The 12,872-nt window shown below is 40.5% G+C and overlaps 1 protein-coding gene across 2 annotated transcripts in view; it reads left to right on the top strand.

Moving 5' to 3' along the window:
• RELN (reelin) overlaps window positions 1-8,577 on the top strand; it is a 279,445-nt gene extending 270,868 nt beyond the window's left edge. Inside the window, exon 64 of one of the 2 annotated variants that reach the window (XM_051805023.1) lies at window positions 7,444-8,577. In XM_051805023.1, coding sequence (XP_051660983.1) covers window positions 7,444-7,540 — 97 coding nt within the window. In that variant the 3' untranslated portion in view covers window positions 7,541-8,577. Of the gene's footprint in view, window positions 1-3,139; window positions 7,417-7,443 lie in introns of those variants that run through there. The other variant, XM_051805024.1, reaches the window with a different exon arrangement.
• The last annotated feature ends 4,295 nt before the right edge of the window (window positions 8,578-12,872 follow it).

The raw sequence follows: 12,872 nt of genomic DNA, 5'->3' as shown, positions 1-12,872 counted from the left end.
AGGAAGGCAGACCCAACTGGACAGATTTCTCCCTTAGCAGGTCCTGTAAAACACAGTGCCACGACAGCATATTTCCCAAAGGCCAGAAGTGGAGTTCCAGTCCCTGCTCACTAAAACGCGAGGCATGCTGCTCTCAGGCAGGGCAAAATTACATGCCATGGTTCATATGCTGGCATGTGCTCAGACCTGACAGGTGCCTTCAACCCCTCTGTTTTGCTTAAGTTCTATCTGCACCTTCTAATTCATCAAAATATTCATCAAAATATTCAGGCCTCCTGAAATTTATTTGCAAGTAACTTGCCAAGGGTTCAATAAAGCCTTGGAAAGGCTTTCTGAAAGAAGGCACACTTCCTTGGCAATAGATACTCTCACCTGAGTTTTCCTTAGGTCTGCTGTTTCACTTGTCCACCTCACAGTAATCACTTTACCCCCAGCACTTCAGTTTCTTCACCTGTAAAATGATGAAGACACTCAGTCATCTCCATTGAGTGCTTTCCAGCATCAGAAGTGAGCCTGGGTCAGTATCTGTTAGCACTTACCCTAGATGATCCTGACCACACCAGGATTCACAGCATGAATACTAGGGATAGGACTTAGCCTTAATTCTTAACATTCCTTCGTTTTCCAATGAAGGGTACAGAAACTCTGCCTGCTCCTGGGGAGAACAAGCCCCCTTGCCCAGGCAGCTCTCTGGCGAGAGGTGAGGAGTCATTGCCCACTGAGTGCTCTGCCCTCCCACCAGGATTGCCAGGGGAGAGCTCTGTGGGCAATACCCACCCCAGAGATCTCTGGCAGGGCTGCAGAGAGGCACGGCCTGAACTAAAACCATTCACCAGGGTGCTGTAATTACCTCTTCCCATTAATTCTCTAGGGAGAGTCAGTAGGCTTCTGCCTGGCTTATTCACCCCAAAGCTGGGATACTTTAGGAAACATCTGTGCCTCCTAAAATGGAAGTAATTCCTGTTGGAACTCTGACCTTGTCTCAGAAAGCCATGAACATCCCTGGATACAGAACCCGTTGATGGTCCATGTGTAACACGGTCTGTGTTCGGTCCTCTTACAACCCTGCACTCCATCACCCACCTGAAGGAGACTCCATACACCTCTCCAGGCACATCAAAATTATCCTCACTGGTCTTGGTTTAAGTACTAGATTTTCATGTTTGTGATCTGTGTGCCCATATTGATGCAGCAGGCAAGCCTCTAGCCTGTGAGGTGTTACAGCAAGGAGACAAACTATCCTAGGAGGTGTGGTTTGGGACACAGAAAAATTCCTGGCTTTCTGCACATCTCATCTTGTGTTTTCTCCACTCCTCTGTGGGCTAAGAGGTCTGATTTTCCCAAATGCCCTAGGTGTTGGCTTGGCTGCCTACACCCCAGGTGCACACCTAGGTGCTGTAACAGCTTTTCCTCAGCCCACAAGCAAGTGATGCTCTCCTTGAGCAGACTAAGGGCTGGAGTAAGAGGGAAAAGCACCTGCCAGCAGGGAGATCTGGTCTGTAGGGATGCAGTGAAACCAAGGATTTTCTTGATTTCATTTCTCATCCAAAGCGGGGGATGTTCCTCCTCACAGTGCTCCGCCCAGGGACAAATGTGTGAATACCTGCTTTCATGGCCCAACTCTTCTCAGCAATCCAAAGATTTGAAATTAATTCTGTCACAGGCCCAGCTGTCAAGCTGTAGTGCAGATATAGCTTACAGCTGATGCACAGCCAGGGTCATGACACTTTGTTCAGTTCAATTGTTTTCTGAGTCAAGGGCCACCATCCTCTCACCAGCAAACATTTTCAAGATGCCATTTCTTTATTTCCTTTTTGCTCCCAAGGTAGCTTGCTGGGGGAGAAAAAATTAACCTGCAGATTATACAAGCATGCAAAATACCTGGCAGTGATAAGAAAGGCCAAAGATGGATACTTTTGTATGTCACTTAAAATCATTCCACTTTTGAGCGAACTATTCGAATCACTCATTAAAAAGCGGTATCATTAAGACTGTGATGCAGCTGCAAATGGTGCTCAAATTGAGCACCTCTTTCAAACAGGTGAAACCCAATACCTGTGTTATACATTAAATTGATCTTGCCAGCTTAACCACTGTTGATGTCTGTCCTGTAGTGGGGAGAGGATATAAGTTGTCAAGTTATCCAGTCCCTTTTAAAGCTAGTGTTGATTATTCCTCATTAGTGCAGCACTTTTCCCCTCCATTTGTAAAGAAAGCTTTGGGCACAACTCTCACCATGTTCCATGTGGCTCTTCTTAGGATAAAAATTTATTTTATCCCAAGCTTAACAAAGAGTGTTTTTCTGTGCCCCTGTTCTTGGACCCTAAGAAGAGCCCACATCCAGCTCTGCATTTCTTTTGCACATTGTTTTTCTCTGGAAGCACAGCTCTCAGCCTGTCCACTGCACAAACACCTCGCACTTCTTTGCATGTAAATTACAGAACTGCCATTTCTTTATGTATAGGGCAGGCCCTTATAGACATGTCATGAACTTAATTCTGGTCAAAGGTATTGAAAATAAAGGATAATGATAAGCTGAACAGTAAGGGTCTGATGTTGCTTTCTTTGCACCTCAAAACTTGTTATGTGATGCAAATGAATTTAAGATGTGCAAGGAATGCAAGAAATATTGTCCCCACTTACTATTTTATGGTTAACTGTTAGATAACAGAATGAATCTCTCCATAGCCATCACTCCACGCTCTTCATTGTCAAGATATTCTCATGTTTTTGGCACAAATGATTTAGTGAGAAATTATGTTGCATTTGGTACAAAGAATGTTTATCCTTATTTTGCAACATTAAAATACAAATTATATATTCTACCTCTAACAACAACTGCTCATGTGGAAAAGCATTTTCATCTGCTTCATTTTTTTTTTTTAGTAGAAAGCAATGATTTGAAAAATGCATTTAAATTAAAGTATCGGCATATTTACAAAAAAGAACATAAATAGTTCAAACATTAGATAGCTATCTGAATATTCACAACATTTATGCCAAATTTAATATGACGTGGTTTGTGCTTCTATGACATTTCTATTATGTTTCTAAAAAGTGCATGCTGAATTTTATATAAAAATATAAACATTGGTTTGAAATATCAGGAAATAATTTGTTCAATTTTTATTTTCAAAAGAGACGAAAAGTCCTATATTGCCTCTAAACCTCATCAGGGTTTTATGACTAATCACAGTGCTGCATGCATTGAAAGGCATTTTCTAACTTGTGTTGTATTTCATTGTTTGCTGTCATTGGTTTTACACTAGAATAAGGTAAGTACTTTCCCTGAACCAGTACCAAATGTATGTTTCTGTTACAGTTACAGTTATAGCTCTTTCACAAAGTTTTTTCAATGATGGGTTGGTGAAAAATCATTTGTACTCTCTGAGATGTGCCACATAGCTCTTGAGGGCCCTGATCCTGCAGCACTTCCTCAGTGAGCATTGGGGAAAGTCAAATTTAGCAGGAACGGTTAAGCAGTTCATGCTCTACCTCAGTGGGAATTTCACTAAGGCTGTGGTGGGAAGGACTTCTCCTTCCTCTGCTTCTGACAGGGTACATTGAGACCTGCCAGTGGGGGGCACCCAGAGTGTTGCTTGGGTGACCAAGGGGCAAATCACACTTTTTCCTGTAATTAATGACCGCAGAGGTGAAGCCAAGCCAGACAGGGTATGTCAGTCATAGCCACGCATGCCCCCTAAACACAGAGCCAGGTAATTTTTCTGTTTTGTGTAACTCAGCTGCTTTGTGCTGGTGCAGGTAATAGATACCACTAACCAGCATAGTTACTGAGCTCTGGGTTCAAATGTTAACCTCACCAAAGCCAAAGATGGCTGACTGATTGAGCCATCAGGACTTCAGTCAGAGCACATCACTTTTCTCCTTTTAGTACTCTCCTAACAAAGCATTTCTAATTCAGTCTCAAAATTTACTCCAGTCCTAGTCCTGAGGGGCATGCTTTTGTTGTGTTCTGAAGTTTTGTTCCTGTTTTGTTTTATTATTCAAATATTTTCGTTTCCATTTCATTCCTGTTGCACCCTGTCAATTAAAAACACAGAAATAATGAATGACATTAGTATATACCAGGTTATGCACCACATGTTTTTGCATTCCATTTGGTTATGTTCCATTTTCATAAACTTGAAATTGCAAATTTGTAGTTCAAACTGTGCTTTAGGAAACAAGCAATAAACAGAATGCTCTATTAAAAACTAAAGATCCAGAGAGACTCCTTCTCATAAATTGCTTTATTGTTGGTATGTATTGAATATGCCCTAGACAGTTCTGGTTTTGTTCTTCTGTATTGGCTGCATATTGCTTTCATACAACTAGCACAACTCCAGTGACTTCACTGGAAAGATATTTAGGGTTTCCTACATAAATTATCTTCCATTTATATTTTAATAGTGCACTTAAAACTGTCAAACAGATTATACAGTAGTTGCTCCTATTAATTTCTTTTTGCTGTGTGTTCCATCAGCAATATACAGATAGCTTTGGATCTGAACTTTTCTGATTGACTAATGGTTCAGTGAATGCACAGAAAAGGCAGAAGGCTCAGCAGATGCTGACCAGTCTATTACACACTCGCAAAGCAGCCTTCAAGTTGCCACTGATATCTGAAAAGTTCCCTCCAGAACCTCCATTATGGAAGGGGGGATATATTCCTAATGTAACTTGATGCTGCCCAGCACATTTTGGGTGCTCCAAACAGGAAAACAACAGCAAAAGTATGGTAAAACTTTTTATCAGTCTGTGATAATACAAATTAAATTTAGTACTAATAGTATTGAAAGCATTTTTACATTCACCAAAGGCAAGAAATGCATAAGTACTTCTACAGACTATATTGTATAGCTCTTCTTGTGATTTTATAAAGCACTTGATCTCTCTTATATAGTGCTTGTCTCCTACCAATATATAAAATTAATTCAGAAAAATAAAAAACATAGACCTACTCTGATTTTGTGGTGCAATAGAATACTATACTTTAATGCAGAGGGTGTACATATTTACCCATGGCAAGAGTGAAAATCATGCTATTTCTATAGCAGGCATGAAATTTTTCTGTGGCATTCAACTAGTAGTTGGAAAGTCTGCCTCAGACATCAGTGAGGACAAGTATGAACTATGTCACTGCAAGTAAAAAAAAAATTTTAAGCATTTAGCTCCTGAGAATTTAGATTTCTCTTATTTTTCACACACTGCAATGCTCTGGTAGTCAGTGTAAGACATAACTATATGCTTCTTTCTAATGTCTTGATCATCTTATAGCAGAACAAAATTATATACATAAAAAAAATAAATATCTTTTAAGTTATTAGGTAACCATTTGTTCCTTTTCTCAATTCTCTCTTTTTCTTTCCTTTTTTTTTTCCTCTGTTCATTGTTTTAAACATCCTCACCATAAGTTTAAGGCCAGATTCGAAAGGGTTAGTCATTTGAAGTGGAGGCCAGATGCACCTAGCATTGTCCAAAACCAGTCCTGAAAATCTCTGCTGAGCTGTTGCTGAACATGAGCAGACCAAAGGCAGGATAGAGATGGGGATATGTGAAGGCTCCTGGGCCAAGAACTGCAGCTCAGCACATGCCCCGGCAGTCCAAGTCTTGCCCAAGCTGAGGCTCTCACAACCAAGCTCACTCCTAAATTAAGCAGGTCCAGAAATGGCAATTTTTTCAGCCAAACACTTTGACAGGCTCTGTTTGGTCCCATGTACTGAGGTCGAAGCTGCTCAGTTGTGCTGTGCTTTCTCCCAGGCCTGTCTCCTGCACTTTGGCTGCAGAGAGGTGCTCCATCCTCACCCCACGGTTAGGATCTTTTCCTGAGAGGTTGGATGTGGCCTTGAAGGCCCTGTTTCTAAGGAACCACCCACTTCCCAGGCAGTGGGAATTAAAGAGAAGGCAAAATTAAGACCTTCTTCAAGCCTCATGACCAATGGCAGCCACTTTCAGGAGCAGGTTTGGAGTCGTGATTTCACTCCTGTCTTCCTCAGTGAGTTGCTTGGCCTTGGAGTGAGGGTGGTGTTCCACTGAGATCACTAAAGGAACAGAATGAAGACTGATCTTCAATGCTGCTTTGCACTGGAGCTACCAAGTGGCATTAAAATTATATAAACTCACCACTGACACCTTTTCAAAAAAAGTCTTAGAAATCAGCACAAACCTTTCCTTTTTACCTGAAGTTAGGTGAAAGTCAGGACAAGTCAACTTCAAACATTAACCCCTCTCTCAATTGCCAAATGCTCTACAGCTCTGCCTTACTGTGAGAGTGCCAAAAGTTGTGCCAAGTGTAGATCTGATTGCCTTCATTGTCACCAGGAGCTGTGACAATTTCATTTTTGTATGTACGTTCCAGTGGCAAAAAATAATACAAAAATTAAAAATTGCAAAGTCTTGGAAGGCTAGTCAGGAAGTGACTTGGATTTGCTTAGGGGTTTATAATCTAGATTTTGCTATGACAACTGTTATTCAGTTAAATCACTTGTGTTCAAGATTAGCTGCTGAAAAGTTGTAATTTTGTTAGATTGTTTTAGATTAAATTAGCATACTACAGCAAAAGCTATCTGGAGGATGGCCTTGTATTTTGCAAAACATACAATTACTCCTTCTTCCTAAGGGCCACATTCACTAGAAATAAATTTATGCACTAGAGAGGAAAGAATGACTGATTACATTACGAATATTTACTTCTTACTCACAGACAAAACTCACAAGTGAAAACATGCCTTGCACCCACAAATGGGAGATTTGTTGACTGCGGGCTTTCACTTCACAGATCTGCCCTTTCATGGTTCCTTCTTCCCTCAGTGGGAGAAGTAGAAACCTACATTAGCTGGGATGGGCCTTGTCCTCCAGGTAGGTCTTCCTTGAATTAGGCTGCAGACAGGCTGTCTCTCTTGCCTGGTCTCCTCCCAGACATGATGATGCTTAGTTCTCAGATCTTCCTTTAATTTTGGAAGAGGGTGCATAGGGGAGGGAAATATGAATCTGCATAAAAGTGTTGTACTTCACTTCCTATATGGTAAAAGTAGAAGATAATGAAGTGGAGTAAAGCTTTTCTTCTGTTCTCAAGATAAAGCAGTTAATCATTGAAGGCAGAAGGATTACTGGAGTACAAAACCACTGGAGATAAATTCTGTGAAGTGTGCACACAGCTTTAGTGAATCTGGCCCTAGGCAGCACAAGTTTGCATCAGCTGAAAGCTCTTAACCTTTCCCTAAGATAATGAATTGTAAATGAAAGCAAAGTGGGACAGATTCTCAATTGCCTGGTACCTTGCAATTATACAAAGGGTGTGCTTCACACCAGTTTGCACAGGCTTGAAAGGTCATGCAAGGACAAAGAAGAATCAGTCCCACTAGCTCACTGCTCCAAAAGAATTTAAAGTTCATATCTTAATGTGTGACGCTCTTCTCTTCCTCCACCCTTTGATTTCAACAGCACTCGCAAACAAAATTACATGATGAATTTTTCACGGCAACATGGGCTCAGGCATTTCTACAACAGAAGACGAAGGTCACTTAGACGATATCCATGAAGAAACGAGAAATTTATTTTTTTTCCTCCCAACATGTGATGTGTTGCTTTCCATTCTTTAAATCTAGCACTGCGTCTGGTATCAGGACTTTTCTGCAGCTGGCTTGATGAGTAACTGAAAGCCTTTCTCAAGACAGAGTGTACACCACTTTTTCGCACTGTGAACTAATGAGAAGTGACTTATTTTCTCATAGGTAAATGTTTTAATGTTGATGTGTCTGTGAAAATTGTGATCTGTTGTAATATCAGTTACAGTGGCAGTATTGGAAGTAAGCAACTAATTCTGTTTAACAGGAAAAAAAGTTTAAGCACAAAGACTTTTCAGATTTTATGTTTATAAAAACCTACATACTAAGTACAGAATTTAACATCCTTTGTCACATAGGTATTTATGTGCACTGTATTTCAGCTCTGTGTCATTTTATATGATTAAGTTATCATTGTTTGTCCTCTTTGTATTCTCTTCTACAACATGACACATTGGCACTGTATTTACTTGTTTTGTTGTTGTAATATTTTTGCTGCTGATTTTTGGGCTATTTACCTTCTTAAAAAATGTATTTTAAAAAATCGTCAAAGTACCTAATCCAGAAGGTAATTGCAAGAGTAGTTGTAAAGGCGTTGATATCCTTTGGTCTTATTCTTTGATGTCTGTTGGTTAGCATTGTTTTGTGGATAAAAAAAGAATGCTTGACATTAAACTTTTTTCTACTAAAGAGTTGTGGATTAAGCCCCAAACAGAATTTCCCAATTCCCTGTCTAAATGTAGTCAGTTCTCTGCAACTGATTTACTTACAGTAACTGCCATTTGGTGTCTGTAGTAATGAAGTGATTTGTAAACAGTGAACGTTTCATTGTATTCTCTTTGGTGTTTGTTTCTATTGCGGGTCATGTTTGTATCTTCTGATAAAGTTGTATCTACACCAGCAACGTTATAATGCCCCTATAGCCCTGTCTATTATCATAAATAAAATGCTTCACTTTATGGTGAACCAACCTAAAGATCCATGCTTCAATAAAGACAATGTCAACAAAGAATTCTGATGTTAGATTTTTCAAGCCATGTGAGCTTTACATGAAATCATAAACCAAATTCTTCCACTCCATACTTAGATTCTAAAGCAAACATAAATGACAATTTTTAATATTTAGTACAACACAACAGCACTTTGCAAATAACACAAACCAAGAGATCTTCCTGGTCCCACCTGTGGGCATAGCATGGTCCTTGGAACTGGTCCTGGTGCAAGGAACGAAACGGGACCACAGACCAATACACACTGCAACTTCATCTGCTCCAAAATGCAGTGTGTAAACCACTGTTTCCAAGCTCTGAGACTAGAGTACAGCACATAAGGAACCTGGCTCCAAACAGCCAAACCTGCCAATTCTTAGAATCATAAACTCGTTAAGGTTTGGAAAAGACCTTTAACACTGCCAAGACTACCACTAAACCATGTCCTCAAGCACCACATTTACATGGCCTTTAAATACCTCCAGGGATGGTGATTCCACCGCTTTACTGGACAGCCTGTGCCATGCTTGACAACCCTTTCAGTGAAGAAATTTTTCCTAATATCCAATCTAAACCTCACCTGTCACATTTTGAGGCCATTTCTTCTTGTTCTACAGTTCCTTACTTGGGAGAAGAGACAGATCTCACTACAACCTCTTTTCAGGTAGTTGTAGAGACCAATAAGGACCCCCATGAAACTCCTTTTCTTCAGGATAAACAATCCCAGTTCCCTGAGCTTGTCACTTCCTCATCATACCTGCTATGCTCTTACATCATGTTTATCTGCTTATGGCACCACAGTGGTCTGAACAATAATGGTGTTTGTTACATATTTATATTAAGCCACCTAGAACACATTTCATTTTTAAGAGCCTTTTGATCACAGGTACCAGAAAAAATGAAGGTCATTCAGGGACCAACTAGTCAACACCTTGGCTTGGTCAAAATTATGTGACAGACCTTTGGCTGACCTGGAAACTTACTGTAACAGTCTAGCCTCCTGCAGCTGCAAACTCACTGTACTGTTCTGGAAAACCATCTGTGTGCTTTCAATCCTTGAAAAGAGATAAAGGATCTATTCAGTGAAATAGCAGGAAGAAAAAACACATGAGGTTATTAAAGAATATAATAGCTTAATGTTTGAGCAAGTGGTTTGAAAATATTGTAATAAAGAGTTTTGCCCATTGAACAAACAAAAATGCAAGATCGAAACACTCCTATTTTTTAAGATAATTTTATTTGTTCTAATATGTCAATAGAAGGGTGATAGTTCAATCTAAAATGCATGTGCAGCTAGTGTGTTGCCAGGGAATGAATTTATTTTAAAGACTTTAGATACAATGAGACACTTCACCTGACTTCTCTTGCCAGGCAAGAGACCAGCATAATCAGAGAAGCTGCTTTCACAGTTGTATTTATTTCCTTTGAATAATGTATGTAATCAGGACTATAGTGGAATCCCACGAGGCATTTCACCCAAACTCACTACAAACTCTGCACCAGCTTTTCTCTTCTTCGCTGGTAGATTCACAAGTGATATTGTCATTTGCCCTTTCCAGATTCCAGGAAGTTCTTTCATATACTTTTTCCATTCCTACAACACCCCATGTAGCATACACATACAGTATTCTCAGTAAATGTGCTTTTTCTATTTTTTCCTCACATATGACTGAAAACAATGAGTCATCTGACATTAAATAGTTATTAAAATATCAAGGGTGACACAACACCTAATCAATGGCAATAAAACAGTGGCACTGCTATAAAATGTACTAATAAGCTTATCTACTGGTGTAAAACTTTGGCAGGCATATGGAAATTGACTTTTCGTACTTTTAGTGTGCCTTATAGTTTTCCTTATTTCTCCCAGCAGCTCACTAATCCATATTCCAGTAGAATAAGGAGACCATAAGAGAAATTAAATAAAAATACATGAAAATGAAGGTCTGACCCACTGGAGTTCCTGGAATAACCAAAACCTGAAGTTCTCATAATTTTGCCTAAATATTTTTCTCTTTAGCTTGCTTCAGCCAAAGATGATAACATTATCTTAATGGGAGGAGTATTTTTGAAGGACCAAATCAGGCTTTACATGAACTGGATGATTTAGAGAAATGGGTAGAAATTAAATAACACAGCAAATGCACTCAATGACAAGACATTGTCAAAGAGCAAGGTATCAGCACACAAACTGGGTAAATATCAGATTAGGCAACAAAACTATAGAAGGAGAATCAACAGCATAAAGCGGTTTTTAAAAATGCCATTTTGCATTGCATCAGTACAAATGTTTATAGTAAAACACAGTAAATATAAATACGGCTGCCACTACTGTAAAGTAGACAGTTGTCAGCTGTTGAGCTCTTCGTTTAAATACAGATGTAAACAAACTGGAGAGACTGCAGAGTACAGCAGCAGAAACACAGCCTTTGAACCCATAAGCTTCCAAGTAGAGAGAGTTGTTTAGTCTAGAAAGGAAAAACATTCGGAAAGAGACATGACAACAGCCATAAACATGGATCTGTGTTTTATTTATTTGCTAACTCTTCAGGGTAAATGTTATTGGGTGAAAATGCTGTAACAGCAACACCTCATCATTTATCCAGTGGGCAATGGGGTTTGGTTATTATCCAAGCAGGAAGCCAGTGTGAGGCCCCAGATAAACCCTCCTCAGTTCAGCTCTGTAGTGCAGTTTAACTAAACATAACTCAACACTGGAGGAATAGGAACAAGCCAGCTGTTGAGGGGAGCTGCCTTCATCCTGAGCTGGTGAGGGAGTCTCAGAACCGACTGAGGTCAGCAAAAGGGCTTGCCTATGTTAAGCATGTCCCTAAAGAGCTCTTCAAGAGCTGTTAGCAATCAGGAGCAGCTGAGGCCATGCAACCACTTGCAGTACACCTCTGCAGGAGCAGACAGAGCACCCACCACTTACAGATGGTGGATCTGCTGCTGGAAGAAAAGACCATGAGGTATGAGGCTGCCAGCATACACACAGGTGACAAGTGGACGAACAGCCTAGTGTTCTCCTATGTTACCGCTGTTTTCTGCCTGTTGCTTTTTCTTCTCCACGTTATTTTGGTTCAGCTCAAGGGACTGAGCTGGCAGTAAGTCTAAGGACTTAGGCCTCTGTGTGGCTAATTCCACAGAGCCTCATGGGGAAAGTTTTACATGGCATGCAGCAAGGTGGGGCCCAGTAAAAACGCTATTCCAGGAATGGAGACATACTTTACTGTAATGGAATATGCTGATAAATGCTGGGTTCATAGTTTGTATTTCTTTTAAAAGAAAGCAAGTTTTGTAAGCTTCTTTTTTAAAAAAGAAGAGGATGTGATTGTGCTTTTGAGCTCTGCTGCTCGGGGGAGATCTATGGAAGTTGGTGGTAAAGACGCTCTTTCAGAGGGCTTGGCTGTTTCTCTAATTGCCTCTGGGCCAAAGGCAGAACTCTGGGAGGTACTGGGTAGTCACAGGTGTCAGGGCTACTTCTGCACTTAGATGATATTGCTGATACCCTCAGGTCTCTCTTTCCCTGCACACTGACCATGCAGATACACTCTAGCCCTCTGCTGATTCCCTAGAGCTCTAAGTGGGCTAGAAACAGCAGGTGCAAAGCATTCAACTGGTTTACACTCACAAATGGACACCTCTTAGCTGATTAAAAATCTCACCCTTCTCAAGGAATATCTTAAAATTGTTTGAGTTCAGACACTTTCAAGGAATTTTGCATGGCAAACAGGAAAGTGTACTAATGCTCGGGCCTCTGCTAGAATAATTGTGTTATTATGGACAATAACAAAGCTTGACATGACTAATGTGCCTGTACGGGATGTGGGTAGTAACTAATTAACACCAGCACTTTGAGAACCAAGCCTACTGCCACTGAAATCAGTGGGCAAATCCCTGTAAATCCAAACATGTTTCACTTCATATGGAGATGTTCACCACAACTTTACTAATTCAACTGGTTTGCCTGTCCTAGGACCTGTGTAAGACTCCACGGTCAAATATATACAGGTTTTTTTCTGCCTTAGGAAGTTGTCTCATTCTTAGAAGAAGTATGAATGTAGTTAGGACACAATGAGTGACCCAGTTGATGGAGCCAATCTGACCCAGTTTACTAATTTGGGATGTTCCATAAGGGATGTGTACACCAATGACACAATCAGGAACATCAGAAGTCTCCGCGCTCCCCAGCCCCTCAGCCATCTCCCCTGCCCACAGTCACTGTCAGTGGCTGTTGGGGGAAGGTGAGAACTAAACAGCCCAACACTGGAGCTCTAAGCAGCCCTGAGCACTGGATCTGGCCTTTGGCAGCACCTCA

This window comes from Manacus candei, unplaced genomic scaffold (assembly GCF_025592945.1).
Source record: "Manacus candei isolate 608988 ecotype Guabito, Panama unplaced genomic scaffold, ASM2559294v1 h1tg000063l, whole genome shotgun sequence".
Lineage (NCBI taxonomy): Eukaryota > Metazoa > Chordata > Aves > Passeriformes > Pipridae > Manacus > Manacus candei.
Note: the sequence above shows the minus strand (reverse complement) of the source record. Positions and strands in the feature narration are given on the sequence as shown.